Source organism: Mauremys reevesii, linkage group 1 (genome assembly GCF_016161935.1).
Source record: "Mauremys reevesii isolate NIE-2019 linkage group 1, ASM1616193v1, whole genome shotgun sequence".
Taxonomy (NCBI): domain Eukaryota; kingdom Metazoa; phylum Chordata; order Testudines; family Geoemydidae; genus Mauremys; species Mauremys reevesii.
Window position 1 is genome coordinate 242,474,616 of NC_052623.1, and position 23,544 is coordinate 242,498,159.

General features: G+C 41.8%; 1 protein-coding gene across 40 annotated transcripts in view; it reads right to left on the minus strand.

Annotated features, from left to right (window-relative positions):
- Positions 1-23,544, minus strand: part of SOX5 (SRY-box transcription factor 5) — an 862,257-nt gene that overhangs the window by 438,547 nt on the left and 400,166 nt on the right. For 29 of the 40 annotated variants that reach the window (XM_039543816.1, XM_039543795.1, XM_039543806.1 and 26 more), the window contains 2 exons: positions 23,204-23,250; positions 19,709-19,820 (listed from right to left, as the gene is read on the minus strand). The exons of 6 other annotated variants lie outside the window; for them this stretch is intronic. In XM_039543816.1, the coding sequence (XP_039399750.1) occupies positions 19,709-19,820; positions 23,204-23,243 (152 nt within the window). In that variant the 5' untranslated portion in view covers positions 23,244-23,250. The remainder of the gene's footprint in view (positions 1-19,708; positions 19,821-23,203; positions 23,251-23,544) is intronic. 5 more of the 40 variants (XM_039543959.1, XM_039543936.1, XM_039543944.1 and 2 more) reach the window with 1 other exon arrangement.

Sequence of the window (23,544 nt, forward strand, 5' to 3'; positions counted from 1 at the left end):
CGAGAGGCAGAGTTGGACATAAACTACATTCCAAAGTTCTTCTCGTCCTCCTCGCAAACCCAGCTCGTCTCTTCACGGCCACGTGTCACTGGCAAAGTGAATGTGAAACAAGGAGACAGTTTTTCTGCTTGATCTGCCCAGCTGATACGTTGCGAGCCCACAAGCTCACAGAACGTCAATTTAAAGTCACGAGAAAGGTAGAGCTTTGCTAGTTCGATAAGGCCGATACTTTCAGATGTGTTCAGTGGGATAGTAGGTCACAGATATAGCGCTTAAAATAATCTCTTGCTAGTTGACTATGCTCCCCGCCCCCCCACCTTGGTGCGGGTTGGAAGACAAGGAATCCCATTCACGCAAGAGGAACTGACTGCATCAAAGAGGAGCCAGGATTTCCCCCTCCCTCCCCCAACACAATAGCCCCGAAAACAAAAGACAGATTATTAGGTTTAAGTATGTATGTAGCCCGTTCTCCACATACCCTCTTCTCCCCCTCCTCTTCGGCACATCTGGCAACCAGATGAGTGGCAAGTGCTAATGAAGACTTTCCTGAGCGAGCTACAATTAGTTCCGACTGCTGTTCAGCTCTCCCGGGCAGTGCCAAGGAAGAAAAAAGAAAAAGAAAAAGAAAAACAACCCCCCAAATTTTCCCTTCGCTGTTACCGAAACCTCCTCCTGCCCCTGGGATTCTCCCCCATCATCACGCTGCCGAAATTAAAACCCAAAGTGTAAGCAAATACTTTCAGGCTCTCTTCCGCCCGATTTTTTTTTTAAATCCGCAGTTTATTCATTTTGATTGAACACGACAAGCAGGCAACAGTGCTTCTACGCGCCTTACTACAATAGAGAATTGTTAAACAGATGTCCATTTCTCCCCCCTTGCCAGGCAATATTATACACATAACAGTTTTATCTGCTTGAGCAGATCTAATTGTGTGTGTGTGTGTGTGTTGCCATTTGGGGAGATTAGAATAAGCTGCACAGAAGCAAGATGTATTGTGTGCAATTAAACCCATCCCTAGACGGCACATTTTTGTTTACTCTTGGTCTCTTCTCCCCTCCTCAATCAAACTACTAATGGAGCTGTTTTAAGTTTCAACAAGGACCATATTAACGGTTGGTCTCCGCATGAAACAGAAGGAGAAAGCCCGGCGCCTGCTGAAGATCTAAGCACGCTCCTGTTTTACAAGTCTCACAAATCGCCGCGGCCCTCACCTTCACAATTCCCACTCGGAGACAGGCTCAGCCTAACATAACATTTCACCGTGTGAGACTTCACATATTCTTTGTCATGTCTCTCAGCTGTGTCACAACATGGTTGCCCCCGGCCCAGCCCCCCACTAGAAAGTATGTTCCCGCTAAACAAATACTCTCGATAATTACTACGGAAGTGATGATATCTGCATACATCATATTTCACACAATTATACCTTATTCTCACACACACACAAAAGGCGTGACCCTCCTACTACTTTTGAACAGCACCCTACATTTTGAAGGGCACAAAAAAAGGAAAATCTTTACATTCCCAAAACAGAACAATGACAAACCTGATTTTTAAAGAGTTTATTATTTTAAAATATATACGCAACTTGCCAAATGATTTATCTGAGCAGATGATAGGCTGGAGTAATGCAGGGAGGGAGGAACAAAGGGGTTTTTAATCATGGCTCGGATTAAGGACTGGTATAACAATTGCTCTCCCTCCAGGCACATATACTGTACACGCTCCCTGTCAGTGATCGGTGGTTTAAGAAACAAAGTGCACGATGAGGCATTTAACACAGGGACGGCGGCTAATGCTTTATTAACGAAAGTACAACAAGCGTCTTTATTGCTTGGGATACAGAAAGGGATGAGGCACACATACATACATACAGACACGCGCATAAAGACAATCAGCTATTTGACCCCCCCCCCCATAAAAATACATAAACTGATTTTTTTTAAATTGCCTCGTGCCCTTGCAGATTTGCTGGCCTCCTACTTAACTGCCTAGATTATGAACAAATCTATCGCCATACACAAACATATTAGCTACAAAAATAGTAACTATGCGGAAAATATTGCAAAACTAATGACGTTTTTTCTGTGTGTGTGTGTGTGTGTGTGTATATATATATAAAATTAGCTTTGTGCAAAGTTCATATAGGAACTTTGCACAAAGCTAATTTTTTTATTAGTAATGAGTGCTGGTAATAACTTAACGAGTCACCGTTGTACGCACTTTAAGGAGGAGCTGGTGCTAATGCGTGAATAATTATTGATGCAATTAAGCGCCTGTTAAACTGTTTTTGGCACGTGAGGGCTACTTAATGGTTCTACGGTATTGTATGATGACCCTAAAAGGTTTTAAAGTGCAGAGAGCTTCTCTGTACGTTATTGCATAGGGCAGATGTGTTACTTGGGTCTACAGTTGGTACAATATTAGACAGCATTGAATTGCTGGGGATTTACATCCTATGCAATGTTTTCTCCTTTAGGGAGCTGAATAATTAGCTATTTACAGATTCAGTAAACAGTAAGCTCACCCATTGACCTTCCTTCATATAGACTGTCTGGTTCGTAACCCCGCCAGGGACTTCCGGCTGCCTAATGGTCCCTTTATGAGCGGGTGGTACAGCTGTAAATCAGGCTGATCCTTTCTGGTTGCATTGGCATTTCTAAAATGCAGAAATAAGTAATCTAACATTACACTCAGAATCTAATCCTTAATATTACACTTCCAGAGGGGGAAATTCATTCTTTAACCAGTGTATGAAAATATATTTGAAATAAACAGTACAAATTAGTCAAACTATTTTGTTGCATTATGTTGTATACATAAAAGACACACACACACACACACAACCCAGCCCTCCCTGGGAAAAGAAAGATTTTTAAAAAAAAACAATACATACAGATGTTCCAGTTAAACACACAGCCTCCAACCTCCTCCACACATTCCATACTTATCTCTGATAAGTTCAGCAGAAAAGCTTTAGATATTTGCAATGCACATTATCATTGGAAATGCCATAAAAAGTCACCTCTTTTAAACAACTCTTCACTGTTTCACAGGAATGGCATTCACATCCTCCAAACAGAGGAGGTTGTCTCTTTAAATCGAAGGGCTGTGCCAGGACGCCTCATCAGTTAGCTCGAGAAAAACACACACACACACACACACACCCCTCTAGACCTTTTTTCTATCATTTTGAACTCCCACTGACCTTCCTCCTCAAACTATTCCAACATCTGCTTAGGACAATTAAAATAAATGATAGGTAGATGCTAATATTTTATTTTAGTACTGTTAAAACTTATACATTGTACTTTCGATTTTAACCTAAAAGGAATCCCCCACTTGTGGGTAATAATCACACTAGGATTTTAACCAATGAGCTCACACTGATTATCAATTGTATGCTAATTATCAATCAGCCATCATGAGTGAGTGGTGCTGTCTATGATGGAAACAAAGAACCAATCCCTTCTGTTGGTGTAGGGCTTTGGATTCTTCAAATATAGGGGCAGCATTAAAGTGAGGGCAAGGAAAATTACAACAAGCAAAATTACAATTAAGTAAAAATACAGCTAAATCCAATATGCAGATTTCAAGTGAAACACACTGGTTGACTAAAACTGGCTAAAACCTAAACCTGCAACGCTCAAGTGGTTTATAGCCACTCTAGAAGATGCAGAAGCACATGATGTAAAGAGCCTTTTTTGTTAGAAGGTGGGGAAAAGCCACATAAGAAGAAAGAAGCATGGTCAACAGCTAAGGCACTACAATGGTAGTTGGGAGCCTGGGATCTGTTCCCAGCTCGGCCACAGACTTCCTGAATAAGCCATTTAACTCCCTAACTGCAAAAGTGGGATAATGAGGCTTCCTTCTTAATACAGTTTCTTTGAGGATACATTCACTAATATTGGAGAGGTGTTCAGAGGCTACCGTGACTCCTGCCATACAAAAGCCTATAAATGGATACATACATGTTTTAAATGTCATGAATCAGTGAACCCAGATAAACAAAGTGCTGTACTAGAGTTAACAAATGCTAATGGGAAAATGCAGAAGAGCTGAAAAAGATACTCCCAGCGTGAGAAGCTATTGATCATTTAGAACCAAGGATCAGAGCATTTAGAAAGGGGCAATTTCTATCAAACTGTTTGTTTTCATTCATTAAGGATGTAGAGACAGAGGCTCCAATCCTGCACCAGACTGCACCGGCAGGCCTCCTGTGCCGACATGCAGCTCAGTTGACTTCAATGGAGTTCCAAATGGACCAGGGTGAAATCCTGATCCCACTATAACCAGTGGTGATATTTCCATTGACTTCAGTGGGGCCAGGATTCTACCCCAGGGGTTCTGGCAACGTGAAGCTTCTTCCAAGACCAGGCTAAACATATATTATAATGTACGGGTGTGCATACAATACACACAAATATAGATCGTTTTGTTTTAAAGAAATAAGGCTGAAAAATCCCTTCAAAAATCTAAATTCATTAGAGATTTAAACAAAAAAAAAAAGTTTCCAGCTTCTCCCCTCCTCCTTTTTAAATTCACAGCCAGCTACCATTATGCCTGTTCCAGCAATTTGAGATCCCCTGCAGTGACAATGGAGACTTGGGGAGATCTTTGTAACACTGAGCCACAGAATTATTATTAAACCCCTAGAGGCCTCAACCAAAATCTGGGTCCTGTTGAGTGAGGCACTGCACATCAGTTTTGCAAACGCTCACAAGTTTTATCACAAGTCTCATGATATTTAGTCTTTTTCTGAACCTCCTCAGGCTCCTGGTGTTATGTGGTTACATGAGAATTCCAGCTTTCAGTTAAAAAAAAAAAAGTAAGGTTCTAGCCATCATGGCTGCAGAGATAACATTGAAATGGCAAATCCCAAAGCCTCAAAAATTCAAGTGCAAATTAAAACCCAAACCAAAAATGAAAATAACCCAGACCCCAAAATATATTTCTTTTAATAAAAATCTCATGATCTAAGCAAAACTCATTATTTTGGGTGGGGCCAGAATCATGATTTTTAAAAGCTTGGGGTTGGCAACAATGGTACATACACACAATAAAACACAGTTCCTGTCCCAAGGAGCTTACACTTGAAATAGACAAAGGATCTGAGAGGAAACAAGAGGCAGAGAGAGATCAAATGACTTGTCCAAGGTCACATAGGAAGTCTGTGGCAGAGCCAGGAACGGACCCAGGTCTCCTGAGTCCCAAGGCAGTGACTTAATCACAAAATCCTCCCGCCTCCTCCTGAATGTAGTGCTCAAGTATACAAAACAGCACCTGTTTAGCTTTAAATGTACTTGTTTCGTTATATATTTTTTAAAAGGTCCTAAAGAAAAAAGTTGCACGAACTATAACACCAAATAAACCTCCCTTTCAGTCCAGTTCCATGCAAATATTGAATAGCAATGGCCCCATAAGTTTCATCATCACTTTAATAGCCAGTGGGATTTCCCAGTGGCTATGGCATGCAAGCTTAATAGTTCTAGGCTCTTCATAAGTCCTCCTTGCGGTCTTGCCACAGCTCTTTGCAAGAGACAATTGCTGTAACAAACAAGCCTGCAAACTAATTTGACAAGTGGCACATCATAGCAATTTACGGTCACCAAATAGCAAGTGTGTAAAATCAGGGCACTTTTTGGGGGGAGGAGGTGTATAGTTGCATGTATCAGACAAAGCCCCTAATATTGGGCTGGTCCCGATATTATCAGGATGTCTGGTCCCCTACAGCAATTCCTGGTGACACACACCAGAGGATTTCACCACAGACCTACAATATGTGACTGGTCTTGCTGGGCTCAGGCCTTGGTAACCCCAGGTTGCCCTTTTATTTTCTGTAACAAATCAAATTATGCAACTAAATATTGCCACATTGCTTGAGTGTATTGACACAACTGGGACTTCAACCCCAATTTTGCTTTGCGTTTTTCAAATGGCTTTATGTAACTAAAGAACAAGATAAAGCACATGCATGCACAATGCATTTGAGCCTGATCCAATGTCCACTGATGTCATGGAAGCCTTTTTGTTTAGAGTGATGGGCACTGGATCTGGTCCTTTGGTCCTAATTCTGCAAAGTCCAAGTCCCTTGTGCGAGATACTGTACTGAGCAGCTTCAGTGGTCTTTAGAATCTTGCAGGATCGGTCTCTTATAAATTCCAGAAACTGTGATTTTCTTCATTAAAACATAATTTGCTGCAGTGGGTAAAGTCAGACCATGTAAAAATAGCAGGGAAACTGAACCAAATGCATGCTATTGGTCATAGGTTTTTATAAGATGAAACAAGGGAAAAAAGGCATTATGTTTGTATGCTATTTCTGGGCCTTTTAGCTGTAACAGCATGAGTGGTATTTGCATCAGGAGTTACCATATATCATTGCAAGCAACATATGCACAGTTGAAAAAAAAATGATGACAGCAGCAGGTTCAGTGAAGTCTCAGAATCTCTGTGCGATAGGGACCTGCTAAAGGTTTGGTTTTATTTAGCATAGCTTAAAATGTCATTGGCATATGTGTTTCTCAATTAACACCGATTTAATGCACTCCAGAAGTGTTCTATTCTGAGTAGTCTTCATAGTCTACAAAGGATCTAACCTGATATTTCAGTACAGGATATCCAACCTCATTTATGATCAGGAAAGTACATTAGGAAGGTTATATATTTTCTTTGGCATTGTGTCATGTTGCCTGTAATGATAAATACAAAAGTCAGAAAATCCTACCAAACAGCACTGCTATATGGAAATTCTGAGTTTTCGCAACCTTCATGAGTCACTCATCTATCCAGATGAAATGGTGCCTCCCAGCAAATGCAGAGAGTCAGCAAGTGGAATCTTTGCCTACGTCTTGTAACTTTTTGTGTTTTGCTAAAGAATTTCACAACTGATAAATTAAAGCTCACCAATACAAAAAGTAATTTAAAAAGAACTAATTGAACAGTAGCCATTTATTCAAAAATCCTGTACTTTTTGGCAAATATGTAAAGAGAAAAAGATTTACTGGTGATAGCCTCCTAAATCATCAATACAGATGTCCACCAGGATCCCAGAAACCAACTATGGGGAAGCTAGAGGTTTATTTATTAACCACAATGAATAATAAAGAATAGGACACTGTTGTTTAGTATGAGCTTTACACATTTTTAATGCCTACAATCTATTTCAAAGAGCATCCAGGATGCTTAATATTGATTTTGGAATATATATTTCACTAGATCAAATGGGATAAATTCACTTCCGGTAAAACACCGTTGACTTCATAGAAGTTGTACAAGAGATCAGTTTGGCTCAGTAGGTTCACTCTGAAATCAGTATGATTACAATATACATACAAAATTTGTTAAAAGAAAGTTATTTAGGTTGCAAGCATTTGAAAATTAGGAAATGCTAGAATTAAGGTTGCCCATAATTCTGCCACCTTGTGTGGCCATCCTGTGCACTGAAGGCAGAAGTCCTGTGGAAAAAATGGTATGTGATCATGTAATTAAAAACTGTATCATAATACATATGTGCCACAGGACCAAATTAAGGTCGGACCTTAAATCTGGAATTTCCTAACTTTTTTGTGAGTGCTTGACTTTGCATCTTTCTTTAAAGTAGATTTTTGAATGTAATTTCCTAGAGTTTATGTATGTGGTGTGTATTTTTTCTTTTTTTGAAAAAAGGTAAAAACAAATTATATTATGTACAACTAAGTGCTCTCCACATCATGCATCACCCACAGGGTTTGACTCCTGAAACTTTAGTATGGATTTCTATCACTTTGAGTTATAGGACTAACTGCATTAGCAGGTAGCAGAAGACGACTGTTTTCACTGGGGTGGGGGATAGGAGCTGGGGACTCGTGGCTGGGTGTGGTTGGTGGCCAAGGGAGCCCAGTTCTCTCTCTCCCCTCCTTCCCATCCCATGAGCTGGGGGTGGGAGGGGTGAGAAACTGGGGCTATGTGCTGGGTCCAGAGAGGTGGTTGGGAGGAGCCTGGCCAGCTCTCCCCTCTGCCACCATTGCTCTGGCAGACCCCAGGTGTTCCTCGTGCAGTGTTTACTGCTGCTGCCTGTATGGTCCCAGCTCTTTAGAATGTTCTTGTTCAATTTTTTTTTCTGGCACACTGCCAAAACTTTCCAGCGCAACACAAATGGCAAAAGGGAAATGGTGACTATAACTAGTATACATTTCAACCAAACCTTTATGGAATATCATGGGACAAAGCACAGCCATTTCCCTAGCATTATTCCTGCTGAATTTTAAAAATTTGCTGCAGACATTGGAGGTATTAGTGCTTCTCAAAAAAGGTCCCAACAATCTTTATTGTTGTTAGGCAACCTAAATATAGCGGATGCTACAAGCGCCTCCTGAAATTAATATTTCTAAATGCTTTTTTTTATAAAGATATTCTCTCACACACAAAGGCACACTACAGAAAAATGTATATTTGTTTATTTATACATACACACTCATGCATGTATATATACACCGACAGATGCTACTAAAGCATTTCTTTGGGCAGCAATCTGGAAAATACCTGTATTCTAGGGATTAAACTTTGTAACAGGAGTTGCATGTGCATATCTAAGACCAGAATTTTGTCCTTTATTTGATCGTAAATGAACGCAAAAGGTTTTGCTATGGGGAATTTCTATGCATGTGGCAAGAAGAGCTCAACCTGAAGATGAACTAATCTTCAAAAGGTGTGGAGGTTCAGTTAGGCATCCCAGTTTAGGAAGCTTATCCAAAGTCTTTCCAGTCTTCTCTAATCTCTAAACTGGATAGAAAAACTTGTTTTGAGTTGTGAGATCTCCAGCATCCTTCCTGGTTCATGCAGGATGGACATAGCACAAAACTAGTTTTTCTCACATTTTTCTAGTACTTTGAAAACTATAAAGTTCAGAGAACATAATTCATTCATCAGATATGCCTGTACAAGCGCACACATTCATGCATGCCAAGTTAGCATAATATTTGCTGCTTCAAAAGAGTTATGGTTTGGGTTCAGTTTCAAGTTTTGGCTAGAATGGGCCCAAATAAAAACAAAGGATCCAAGCGCTTGGGAAACAAACTTTAGGAAACAGACCTCAGCCTGGATGCAATATCTCTGCTTAGGCCTGTCTCTAGTTATGGCTAATTCTCATTTTTTTCTAAACTTAGTTTTTAAAGCCCTTATCTAAAGGATCCTCAAGCATGATGTTCAAAAATGTTATTACAGTATTCACAGTGCAGAATACCAATACTGTTATTTATATAATCACATTTTACAAAGACCTTTACAGAATTACAAAATCCATACATACTATACAAGGTGCATTTCACCCACGATGAAATAAGAGCCTATGGAGTGAAAAAGGAAGCCACTGTAGCGCCAGCAGTCCCACACCCACTACAGTTTGAGATGGGAGGTGACGTGTTATATTATATATAAATAAAGCCACCCAGAAAATTAGGCAGATGTAATGTAATAATTATCCTGAATTTGACCAGGGCATAAAGACAATCCTAGATTAAACCATTCTACCTGTGGTGTACATAAGATCTGTGAAAGGGTTCATATGGCAAAGACAGCTTTCAGAGGAAGCAAGAAATGGTTATGCCTGGAAGCTGTGATCAGAGTTTGTTCTGGAACTGTGATGTTTCCAACTCAATGGTTAATTGGTTGAGTACTTTGTGACTTGAGATACCCTGCTGGAAAATTCTAGGGCTAGGGTATTGTGTAAACTTAGGGAAGCTTCTCTTCAGAATATTCAGTTCAGTGATTATCAAACTCAGGCGTTATTGATCCAACCTCATTTCTGGATGAAATTACTCTTTCTCCAAACACACCACTTTCTTTATATGACCTCACATAATCTTTGTGGGGTTTTCATTTTCCTTAAACCATGCCTCCCACACATACACAGAGCTGTACCCCAAACAGATGTCTTCCCTTAGTTCAGTGGTTTTCAAACTTTTTGTATTGGTGACCCCTTTCACACAGCAAGCCTCTGACTGTGACCCACCCGTATAAATTAAAAATAAGGGGGGGGGGCAATTTAATTTAATGGTGGCTCTGGAATGTCAGTTCCACAGAGCAGACAGCTTGTGACCCCCTTGCAGCCCCCTGAGGGGTCATGACTCCCAGTTTCAGAACTCTTGCCTTAGTTGATGCCTCGCACTATCTCCTGGGAGGGGAGAACTAAGGCCAAATCCTGCCCTCTCCCTCTGGGACACTCCCTAAGGGTACCCAGGGATGTCAGATATCTCACCACTACCTGCCCTTAGCATGAAGCAGTGTTGTCGGTGCCTGCTGTAGCTCAGCTCCCTGAAACCAACCACCTGTGGGCCACACAAACACTATCTGCTAGGCCACCACAGACCTCTGAGTGACAGGCACACCTCAACCCCCGAATCTCAGCATGCTCCCTGCAGTGTCCAGCCTTTCACCACTGGACAGTCAGAGAAAAAACAGGTTTGCTATTCCCAAGGGGACCGTGTATACACAAACTTGTTTGAGTCAGCTGAGGATGAACACTTATGTAATATCACAGCCTGAGATATATTTATAGTGAAAACAATCATAAGTTTATTATCGAAGATTAAGATTTAAGAGATACCAAGTAAGGATAATAATGGAAACAGAAATTGTTACATATAAAACAACAAGTATAACACGCTTCCTAGAGTCCAAACCTAACTTTAACAGGCTAAAGTCTTGTCTAAAATAGTTAATCTCACCTAAAGCACTTTCCCAGTGTTTCCAATCAACATGGCTGGGATCCCTATATAAACCCCCTAGCTGAGATGGATGCTTCATGAACACTTGGCTCCTGGTTTGTCTGAAACCAGCTAGCTTGCAAAAGACTGAACCTTTGGGGGCAAATCTACTTTATTGAATAGGAAAGGTAACAATTGATACGTGTGGTTTGCATTTTATGATTTTGTTTTATATGTAACCATTTCTGTTTCCATTTTACTTATTCACTATCTCTTAAATCTTAGCTTTTGATAATAAACTTATGATTGTACTCAGTATAATTATATCAGAGTGCTGTGATATTATATAGGAGCTGACATTCAGGTGAATCAAGCAAATGTGCATGTATGCTGTCCCCTTGGGGATAGCGAACCTGGTAATTTTGCCAGTGTCAGAGGCTAGATGCTTCAAGGGGGTTCAGGGATTGGGGTGCACCTCTTGCTAACCTGACAGGCAAAATAAGGACTGGAAGAGCACTGAGGAGATTGTTTTATGTTGTCAAGGAGCCTACACCCAGTTAAGCACATGCAAGTCTTCCTCTCACTGGAGGCAGGGGATAACAAAGTGACTCTCAGTCTTGGGCACTCTGAGAAAATGTCACACCCTTCATAGCCACAAAGGACCCTGACTCAGAGGAAACATTGCACTTCCACTCCTGAAAATGGGGGTGAGGAGCAAATTTTTCAGGAGCTCCTCACAAATCTCACTTCTCTTCACTAAACTAACACAATATATGTTTGATGTTAGAAAATGTTGCCTCTCTAACATGTTGTCCAGCACTAATTTGAACTATACCATTCCTGGTACTGATCCATGAGGTACCCAGTTATGAAAATTGGCCATTTAGTTCTATTTTTGTTTCTTTGTTTCTTGTCTCTTAACCAGTTTTCAATCCATAGCAGGACTTTACCTTGTACCCAGGGGAACTCAGTTTTGTTAACAGCCTAATGTGAAGGACTTTATACAGAGCATTCTGAATGTCTAAATAAATCATATCCCCAGTTGTTCTTTAAACACTATTTTCCTAACTCTTCCTAAGAAGAAGAAAAAACAACCTAATTAGTTAATATTTGTAGAGTGCTTTGAAGATGAAAAGCGCTATGTGTGTTTAAGTATTATTATTATTATTATACCTGGTGCTTCACCTCCGATTCACTCTCCAAAGTTGAACACAATCCAATACCAACCCACATGGGAGCATCACAGGGAATCCCCCCCTCACCCTCCTTCAATCTCCAGTTTTTCAGGAGATTTTCAATCAATCATTCTATACACCAGATACTCCAATATCTCTTCCCACAAAAAACCTGTCATTTAGACTGCTAAGGATTACTGATCTTGTTATATGTTCTTTGCCTTTTAGGGCCACATTGTGAATACATTAGTCGCATTGGTTAGCACCTACTCCCACATGTAGCCCTGTGAGAGTTATTGCTCACTGTGGTAAGTAGTGGATTCACAGACCCTCTATACTGCACGTTATGGTTTTGGAGGCTGGCTTTCCCCCCACCTCCCACACATTGTGCATACTTTCTGTTTGTGTTGTAGCATGTGTGTATTCCCTGTCACTCCAGTGGCTTTGTTTTTGTTTTCCGTTTTCAGGAGAGGGTTGTGGTTGTGTCTATCCCATGTGTCTCTGGTTTTGAGCTACGCGGTTTCCCCCTCTGTCTCTCATCATTGCTTTTGGCCCAGTTTCTTGACAGGAAATGCGAGATTTATTTTATCTGGCCTGAACTACATTGTTCCTTCCTGACTACTGGTGTTACTTCACTCTAAATAACATGACTTTGTGCTCACTGCCTGCCCAAGGTCAAAGCCTAAGGGTAATAGACACATTTAAGAGCAATGGGGGGTGAGAGAAAGAGAAATGGGGGGTGGAGATGGAGGGAAATGGCAAGAAATTAAGTTGTGATATAAAAAATTTGGTTTGGAGATGATTCAGAGTTTTCTTTTGGCCAGGAATGAAACTGAGCTGGGTACAGAACTCTTCTGGATCCTGAGCTAATGAAGAGTTAGTATTCCAGATGTTGTAACTTTAAACAAGATGCTAGCAAGTAATTTAGATTTCAGGTGGGGGAGGGAAGTGGCTTTTACAAAACCTGATATAAACTTGATATATAAACCTGATATAATGTTTCCAGTGATTTTCTGAAATTTCTGTGAAAATATTTTTAGTCTTTCAAACAGTGTTGGAGACCCAAATACAAAAGCACTGAGCTTGTGTATGAGAACTAGCAATTCACTACACAAAAGAATGAAACTGACCTCTCTGTAAGATAAAAGGAAACAAATAAACTTCAAAGGTAAAAACTAAATTTCAGTTTTTAAATGCTTTATATTTTAATTAATTTAAAGTTTGCAAAAGACTGAAAACGTATATATGGTTGTGACATACTCTAGCTTGGGGGAGCATCTTGTAACCCCCATATTCCTCATCTGTATATAGTTGTGATACTGTGTATAAAGCATGCCATGTGAGATATCAGAGGAAAGGTTATGATCAGCTGAAAGTCACTGTTCTATCTAAATATGTATATCATTAATGCAGATGAAGTTATGAGAATTCTGTTGTATAGTTGTCACTAAAACATGCTGTAAATTGGGGGAAATCAGTCAGATATAAGCTCCCCAGAGACAACAGCAAGGAAAGTAACCAATGCCCGGGTGGGGTGTCAAACAACCCATCAACAGCCATTGTTCAGCAAGGGAGCTACAATTCAATGACTCACCTGCATAAGGCCACACCAGGGGAATTGCTCAACCTTGCCTGGTGACTCAGCAATGCCCACCAGACATGCTTGGACTTGTGTTCTCCAGGAGCATGGGACTGAACACAGGGGGCCCATGCTTCACTATTCTCCCCCACCTATGCTGCAAGCAACAAGGACATTGAGAAGACTTAAGACTCCAACAGAGGAGACTGGCCCAGGTTTCAAGGGTGAAACCTGTGTACTATGAACTGCAATACCCACAATGGTGAGGGTGAGAAAAACTGCTTAATCTAGATGTTACCTAGTCTAAAAGGGTTGAGAGTTTAGACTGCATACTTATATTTTCTTTTCTTTTGGTAACTAACTCTGACTTTTTGCCTGTCACTTATAATCACTTAAAATCTATCTTTTATAGTTAATACATTTGTATGAATGTTTATCTTTACCAGTGAGTTTGCCTGAAGTGTTTGGTAAATCTGCTCAGGTTTTGCAAAGGCTGGTGTATATCCACTTTCCATTGATGAAGTGGTGAATCAATTAATAAATCTGCTCCTCTTGTCTTGAGCAGTGCAAAATGATATGTTCTGAGGTACAGTGCTGGGAGTAGGGGGGATTTCGCTGGTGCCTTTTTCTGTGATTCATGAATGGCTCTGGGAGCATTCATGCAATCTAGCTGGGTGTGGGGCTCCACATGCATTTGTGCTGAGTGATAACAGCACCTGGAGGGGTTTGCTGCTTGTCACTAGCAAAACATTGTGAGATACAGCCAAGGCTGGAGAGAATTAAGGGGGGCACAGCAGTCCCACATTCCCAGGCTGCACCCCAGGGGTCCCATCACAGCAGTGTCATTAGGAACATGGGAAACTAACTTTTAAAAACTTGGGGCTAGATCAGGGATGGGCAAACTATGGCCCGCAGGCCAGATCCGGCCCTTCAGGGCTTTGGATCCGGCCCGCGGGATTACCCCTGGTGGTGCTGCGGGCCCGGTGCTGCTCTCAGAAGCAGCCCCCGGGCCGGGAGGCAAAGGGCTCCATGTGCGCACGCAGAGCCCTCTGCCCCCCCAGGGGCCACAGCACTTCCTGGAGTGGCGTGGGGACAGGGCAGGCATGCAGGGAGCCTGCCTTGGCCCTGGTGTGCGCCACTGCCACCCCGGAGCCACTTTAGGTAAGCAGCACCGGGCTGGAGCTCAAACCCCTCCCGCCCCCCAACTTCCTGCCCTAAGCCCTCTGCCTGTACCTCGCACCCCTCCTGCACCCAACTCCCTGCCCTGAGCCCCTTTCTGCACTCCTGTGCATTCCAACCACCTGCCCTGAGCTCCCTGCTGCACCCTGCACCCCGTGCATCCCAACCCCCATCCCTGAGCCCCCTCTTACACTCTGCACCCCTTCTCTGCCCCAATCCCTTGTCCTGAGCCCCTTCCTCCACATCCCGCACTCCACCCCCCATGCCCTGGCCCTGCATACAATTTCCTCACCCAGATGCGCCCCAAAAAGTTTGCCCACCCCTGGGCTAGATTCTCAACTAATGTAAAATGCATAGCTCCACTGAGATTACTGAAGCTTTGATAATTTACACCATCTGAGAATCTGGCCCTTCACTGGAATCTTGAATTATTTATTAAGATGGAACTTGATAAACTTACTAATAAGGCTGCGAGTCTTTCGCAGAGGTAATGGAAATCACAGATTCTGTGACATTCTGGGATCTCCGTGACATCCGTAGTGGCTAGTGTGGCTGACGCCAGGGCCACCCGAGCAGCTGGGCACCGGCCACTGCTTGGGTAGCCCCAGGCAGCTGGCCCAGGTTGTCCTGGAGCAGTGGCGGCCGGGCCCCAGGGTGCTGCCCACCCCTACGTGGACCAGCAGCAGCAGTGGTGGCGGGGCCTCAGGGCTGTCTCCGGCCCAGAGCAGTGGTGGGGTCCGGAGTGCCCCCAGCAGTGGCGGGTACCTGTTGCACCCCCCGCGCACACACACACACACACACGAGTATCCAAGATTTAATCACTGGTATTTTTAGTAAAAGTCATGGACAGGTCCCAGGCTGTGACTTTTTGTTTATTGCCCATGACCTGTCCGTGACTTTTACTAAAAATACCTATGACTAAATCGTAGCCTTACTCATGAACAAGATTACCTGACTGGGTTACTTGCAATAGCAAGGGATTGGACTCAGTGACCCAACGGGTTCCTTCCAGTTCTATGAATTATGTCCCTTTAAAAGCTTACAGTAAAACATTACAGCATAATTGGCAAGCTAATTTTTTATTTATTATTATTATTATTTTTTTTTTAGAGTCGCCAATGAGCTGAAGAGAAGCCTCTCCATGTATATGACCTAGAACAAATTTAGAATGCCAATCCATAATGCTGTCCGCAATCCAGCACAGGTACAGGTCTTGCCAGCTTCCCAACCTGTAATGCGTTCACGCTGAAAGTGGAACACAACTTTAGGTCCATTCATTTCCTGCTTTTATCTTAAACATAAGATTAAAACAGGAAGGGGATCAGATCAATACTTTCCCCTTAAACATATGCAGACCCCAAATCCTGTGTGAGGTACCATGATCTGGTTAACTATTTTTGTACTCTTCAGTCTAGGCTGATTCAGACTCAGGAGCAGTAAAACACCTGTGGGAAAGCCAGTTGCCATAGTATTTTTGAGAAGGATGGGGCCAGAAAGAATTCAAAATCCCATAAGAAAGCCTGTTGTCACTGGATAATCTATAAAATTATGAGCCTAAAGAGGATCAGAAATCTTTGGATAATAATAATTATTACTTATTTCTATTATAATAATGTCTAGGACCCTAGGCATGGACCAGAACCGTATTGTGTTAGGTGCTGTACGAACACAGAACAAAAACATGGTATCTGTCCCAAGGATTTCTTGCAAGCCAAATCTCTGAGCCTTTTGGGATTTGCAATCAACACATTTGCCTCTGCCCTAATTTCTTTCCTTCCACTGCAGAAAGTGCCATGGAGAATACAATTATTGTGGACCTAGTGTGAACATAGAGGAGACTAGGAACTTGGGGTAGGGAACACATACAGGGGCTGGGTTTCTCATTTACCTGAGGTTGTACCTTTAGTGACAACCTCCTATCTTTCCCCAGGAGGTTAGTCTGTAAATGGCGGCGGGGTGGGGGGAGGGATAATAGTATCACTCACAACTGCTTCCCTGTTACTTTATGTTTCCCACCCTCCTCCCAGTCACTTGCAAGAAGAGAGACGGCAGGTGGATACAACATGTAGATTGTATACTCTTTGGGACAGAGCCTGTCTTTCACTGTATGTGCGTGTGCACACAGTGCTTAGCACAATGAACACAGATCCTTGATTAGGTTGTACCCATAAATGATAGAGCAGTAATAGTGGCTCCACTCGTGACCTTGAGGAGATGCAGAGTCTGTCCTTTTCTATACTATCCTTCCTCCAAATTGCTCAGCATAGTGCAGAGTTGACTCACATGGCCCCTTGGAGTTTAATACACACCCATTTACGAATGCAGAAGCAAGCCTCACAGTCTAACTCCAAGTATTTAGGGCCAGATTTTTAAAGATATTTAGCTGCCTAGTGGGATTTTCAGAAGCATCCATTGATTTCAGTGGGTTTCAGGCACCTAGAGGCTTTTGAAAATCCCATTAGGCACCTAAATACTTTTAAAATCTGAGCCTTAATGCCCAGGGCTGGGAGTTGAAAGAGGGCATCGAATGGAGAATAGTCAATAAAAAGGACCTTAAGTTGGCAAGAATCTTACAAAAGTTCAGCAAGGCATGCTTGTACAGTGAAATGTTTATGAATACTGAAAAATCCTTGGAGTGCCAGAGGGGCTGCCTATCACCAGTGGGGCATTCTCTGCTATGTTCAGTACCCTCTTGGAATTTTTTTTTGCACTGTAATTAAATTTTGTCCTTGTTAATCATTCCACAATTACAGTGCTTTACTGTCCCTTCCTATTCTTGGGTTTAAAAAAAAACAACAAAAAACTACACTGCAATATTCCAGTGTTTCTGTTGTGATTGTCATGATGGAAGCAGAGCCAGTGCAATTTGCCCATGTTTTACTAATCACCATCTGGCAGGGATATGGTGACATGCGAATCTTCACAGGACTCTTGTTTTTCTACTATCTGCTGGACAACTAAGGAGATCATCAGGCTGCTGGGATGAGTGCCAGATGGTAGGCAGGTATGTTGATGAGTTTAAGATTCTTATTTTCTTTCAGTGCTTGCACAGGCTGTTCATGTAGAGGCAGGAAAAGTGAAAGGGGGGAAGTAAATGAATCCGTGACTAGACTACAACTGCTCAAAACCACTTTCAAGTTTCTAAAAATGTGGCTGTTTCACAGGTCACCCCTCATTTGTTGTTCTTGTTCCACCAAGGCTTAAAAGGTTTTAACTGAATTATTGTTTTCCATGTTCTTACTCAACAGTACACTCTCAGAAAGCTTGACTTTGGTTTGGAACATGTCTCCCCTCCTTGGAGATTCTACTTTCTTCTAGAAGGATACGACTCGGGACCACCCTCTATTTTGCAAGTGTGTGCACAGTGCGGTGTCTTGGGAATAGGTTTATGAACAGAGAGCCTGACAGTAGAATAATCAAGTTCCAGAAGCTTATTGTAGGAGAGCACTTAGACCCTGGGAGCCGATTCTCCATTCTGCTTCACAAGTTTACGGCAGTGTAACTCTTCTATTGCCTTCAGTGAAGTTACACTAGTGTAAAGCTGTTGTGACAGAATGGAGAATCATTCCTTTGGATTATAAATACATACAAAACCCATAAGATAACTAGATAACATAAGTATTCAAGATCACTTATGATGGAGCAGGTCTGGAAGAAATGTGTGTTGCGGCTGTTAATTATGCAAAATAACCCCCAAAAAAATCACATTCACTTTGTGCCCGTCTTACTAACGCAGGTTGCAAATCAGCATGCGGTTGTTATTGAGGGAACAGTTCTGTGATTTATGTAATCTAAAAACGTGCACAGGGATTCCCCCTTTTTCCCACCACCTTAGGTAAGGTAATTACTATGGAAATTATCTGCTAGTTTATTAATTAAACATCTATAGAGATGACACGCACGGTCTCGCTCTCTCAGTAAGTCTTGGCATAAGGCAGCACACAGAATTTTGGCAATCAGCTAACAGTCGAATAGGCTGGAGGACCTAGCCATACCCAAGCCTTCTTGACACAGGAACGGCTTCTCTTCCCTATGCCAGAGGTTCACTCAGTGCCAGCTCCAATGCGCACCCCCTTCCAGGGATGGCTCTTGTCCATATTGGCAAACAAAATAATAGAGAAGAAAATATGAAATTACTCTTCAAAATACAAGTGGAGGGATGAGCACAGAGCCAAGCTAGAAGTATCCAAATGTGAGATCCCACACTGCTAAATGTCACTCTAAAATATGTCACACGTACAACAAGTCAAACAAACAGGTTCCTCCACAAAAGGATGAGAGCACGGCGGGAAGATAAGGTAGCCCATTTGCACTCCAGATAATAAATATGTAAAGCAGCATTACACAAATTACAAATAAAAACAGCAGCAGGGCCACCAAGATCATTAGCGCCCTAAATGGAAGCTGGCTGTCAAAATCCTTCACCAAATATACGGGGTTGCGAGGAGGAGGAGGAAAAGTGAATACAGAACCCAACAGGCTAGCAGTTAATGCAAGCCAATCTGTTTATTCTATTCTAAATAAGGGATCCAGGACTTGCTTTGGAACAGCTACAGTGGAATAAACCAAGAGTTCAGGATGACAATAAGTCTATTTTATTTAACAACCTGTGGCTGATCACAAGGGGGCAGCAAGTTCTAGATGGATGAGAATGGTAGCAGAAAAGAGTTTTCTGGTACAACATACAATCAACATTTTTAGCTCTGCCGACGTTTCCTATGACACTGACACTTGTCATCGCAGCCATAGCAGAGATAGACGTGTGAGCTGACTTTGCTACAAAACTTGGGGGCTAGACAGAACATAGACTTGAATTCAACACAGAGTACAGATGTCTATGTTAGATCATTTCTAAGAGTCTAGGTGTTTTATGGATTTCCTGGCTCCAAGCCTGAGTTCTGACCAAGGTCTGCTCAGCATGCGGTGCAAAGGGAGGCGGCAAAGGTTCCACCATTGTGCTTCACAGGTCCCTGTGGGCATAAGTCAGAGACCTGTAGGCCTTTGGGGTGCTCTTCTGGCTTGGTACAGCCTGAAAATGTCTGTCGTGCTGTCCATATATCACCAGAATGATTTGTTAAGCCCCTTCCTACCTCAGCACACATGCCATGTCAGGTAATGTAGAGTTGGCTACTGTAGCTATGTCAGCCAAGGTTTCCCCAATGCTACTTTCACCCAATATCCTTGTGCCAAGGGCCAACCAACCTGTGAATGAAAACAGTTATTTCATATTCATCTGTGTTATTGGGAAAGCATTGTCAGAATAGGCAAATTTGTTCTTATCCTCTTTGAACTAACCCAAACTATCTTAGAAGTTAGATGAAGTTTGGTCAATTTTTTATTCTTGTTTAAATTTTTTGTATGTCTGTAATTCTGCATTTCAGCCAGGCCTGGAAACAGCAAAAAACTAATGGCAAAGCTTTTGTTGCAGTAATTCCAGTCCAGCCAAAACAAAATTCCTATTTTGATCCTCAGACCTTAGAGGCATGAATGAGGATGGAGAGCCAGGTTCTCAGCTGGTACAAAATGTAATAGCTCCAGTGAAGTTGATGGAGCCATGTCAATTTTTGTCAGCTGATTATCTGTCCTGGAGTGTTGGATGGTTACCCAAACTGAACCTTTTCACAGATTATAAGGCCAGAAGGGGACATTATAATCATCTAGTCAGAGCTCCTGTATAACACAGGCCATAGGGTTTCCCTGAATTAATTTCTGTTTGAACTTAAGCATGTCTTTAAAAAAAAAAAAAAACCCAATCTTGATTTAAAAGTTGCCAGTGATGGAGAATCCACCACAACCCTTGGTAAATTGTTCCAATGGTTAATTACCTTCACTGTTAAAAATTTCCACCTTATTTCCAGTTTGAATTTCTCTAGCTTCAACTTCCAGCCACTAGATCTTGTTATATCTTTGCCTGCTAGACTCAATTTTTGTTCCCCAGGTAGGTATTAATAGATTGTGATCAAGTCACCCCTTAACTTTCTCTTTGTTAAGCTAAAGAGATTGAGCTCCTGGAGTCTATCACTACAAGACATGTTTTCCAGTCTTTTAATGTAGCCTACAGGCAGGGCCGGCTCCAGGCACCAGCCCAGCAAGCAGGTGCTTGGGGCGGCACGTCCAGCTTTTCAGCAGCGGGTCCCTCACTCCCTCTCGGAGCAAAGGACCAGCCGCTGAATTGCCGCCGAAGACTGAAGCAGCGGCGGTAGAGCTGCAGATCGCAGCTTTTTTTTTTTTTTTTTTTTGCTGCTTGGGGAGGCAAAAACCCTGGAGCCGGCCCTGCCTACAGGTATAGGTATTTGCTAGGCCAGGCATAGACATAAGTTAAGGTTGTAAAGCAATGAGCTTACAGGCTTCAGGCCTCTAAAACAATAGTTTAGCTAAACTAGGCATAAGGCTCAAAAAGCCTTAGCATAAGCAGTTAACCAGGAATAACCACAGAACATAAAATATCTCAAGACAGAATGCTGTAGTGACTAAACTGTTGACAGGTAACCAAAAGGTGTTAGTCTATATCAGCTTTAGATATTTTTAGGGCCCTTCATTTAAAATTTTTATTTTATTTAATTTTTCCCAGAACTTTATCGGTGTTTATTACTACAACAACAGAAACAGATGAAAATTGGTGGAAAAAACTATTGATTTTTCTGGGTAAATATTGGGGTTTATTTTGGTGGACAGGACAGGGGAAAAGTAGTCGGTAGATTAATGCTTTGATGAATGAAATTCAACGTGGTTTGCTGCAGAACTAAAACAGAACTCAAAACACAAATCCACCTCTGAGTTTAAGACAATATATCTCTAATCCCCAAATAAAACTTTTCATTTGAATAAACAGTTTACTGTTTTAGACTTAGAACTATTGGCTTATAAATATTTACATTTCATAATTGGGCCACATCATTTGCAGCGCATACACTCAACTTCATCCTTTTCTCCTGTTTTTTTTTTTTAAACTTTTGAATACTTCCTTGTGTACTGAAATGTATTTGGTTACAAATTTTTGTTTTCTTCCCATTTTAGTGTGTTGGATGTTTAAACCATTATCTGCTAACAGCTTGACATGTGTACGTGGTGGGCGTGAGATTCATCAGTATGTTCAGATGTGTACGCACTTCAGAGCTTGTGTGAGTGCCCATTTGTTTATTGTGTGCACCTTCTAGACTAATAGCCTTACTTCAACAGGCAGCTTTGCATATATACAGACTAATATGTTATCGTAATATGTTGTATTCTCCTAATAAAAAGTTATATTTTATATATTTGAATGATATAAAAGGAGGGTGAAAATAGGAAAAAATAAATAAAAATAAAAATAATACTTTTACCAAAAAAAATCCTGGGTTTTACAAAAAATCAGTTTAAACTGAAAACGAAAGGGGCTTAGATATTTTTAAGTTAGGAACATCAGCAAGTGTCTGACCACGAGAATGCCATGGTAATTAATGGACTAAGGCCTGGTCTACACTGGGGAGGGGGAGGTTCGAACTAAGGTACGCAAGTTCAGCTACGCTATGTAACTGAACTCAAAGTACCTTAGTTCGAAGTACTTACCCGTCCTCACGGTGCGGGATCGAAGTCCGCGGCTCCCCCGTCGACTCCGCCACCGCTGTTCGCGGTGGTGGAGTTCCGGAGTCGACGGGAGCGCGTTCGGAGTTCGATATATCGCGTCTAGATGAGACGCGATATATCCAACTCTGAGAAGTCGATCGCTACCCGCCGACCCGGGCGGGTAGTATAGACGTACCGTTATATGCTAACGACCTTGAGGTTAACAGACTAGTAACCTACATGAGAAGGACATCCCAACATTAATAAGGTGAGGAAATACAAATAAGGAAAAGGGAATGAACCCCCTACTGAATATGCATTAGGCATAGCAGTGTCAACATAACATCTTATAAAAGTTGTATCCCAGCCTGCATGCCTTGGGTGATGTAACCCTTGGGAGATGCCAGAATGACGACCACTGGTGATTGTAACAAGGAAGATGAGGAGGAAGATAATGACCACACTTCAAGTTGTTCTGTAAGGGATGGTGTGAGTATATGGATGATCAGACGCTCACTCTGTTCTCTCTCTACTTCTCTGTGTTGTAGTGTTTGTAACTTTGCTAACTGTGTGAATAAAATGATTGCAAATACAGAAAGTTTGTCCTAAGTGTGTATTGCAACCATGCAACTGTGGGGGTTCCCAAGTGAACAATAATTTTAATAATACTGGGCCTGATCTTGGGACAAGAATGTACCAAACTTCGAGTGTTAATTGGGAATTCTTAAGTAATCAGCATAATTAATATACAATCACTATATCTTGGCCTATTACTAGTGTCACTGTTACTGAACTGCCTAGAAGCCCCAAGAAGGCTGGGTTCCCATTGAACTAGGACGTGTACAGATACGTAGAAGAAGACTGTCCCTGCCTTGAAGAGCTTAAAATCATAGTTTAAAGTAAAATGCCTTCCAAACAGACTCCATTTTGACTATTGTGTTTAACCAAGTGAAATCACTGAAATCATTATTCACTTTAGCAGGTTGGTTTGAGGCACTTTTAAAGCACACAAGTCACTTTGTGACTTCCCTTCCTCTTACCTGAACAAGCACCTCCCCACAGCTCTCGCTCTTCACTCATGAGAATCCTATCAACATTGGAAACAGAACCATGCCAGCTAGTTAAAAAAAATCCTCACGCTATTTAAACAAGTCTGGTGTCAGCAAGGTGATAAGTGTAGACAGGGCTTTCTCTCTGTGAACCACATGGCAAAGCTGTTGTATAGATTTACAAGAATAATTTAATCTACAGTACAGTTTTGCTGGCAAGATTGTTCTCGCCCTTCACATTGGTCTGGAAAACGATGCAAGAAAGGTGTTAGGAACAGCAAAGTTTAAACATGATTATAGATTATAACATGATGCTAGTCCCGTGACAGCAA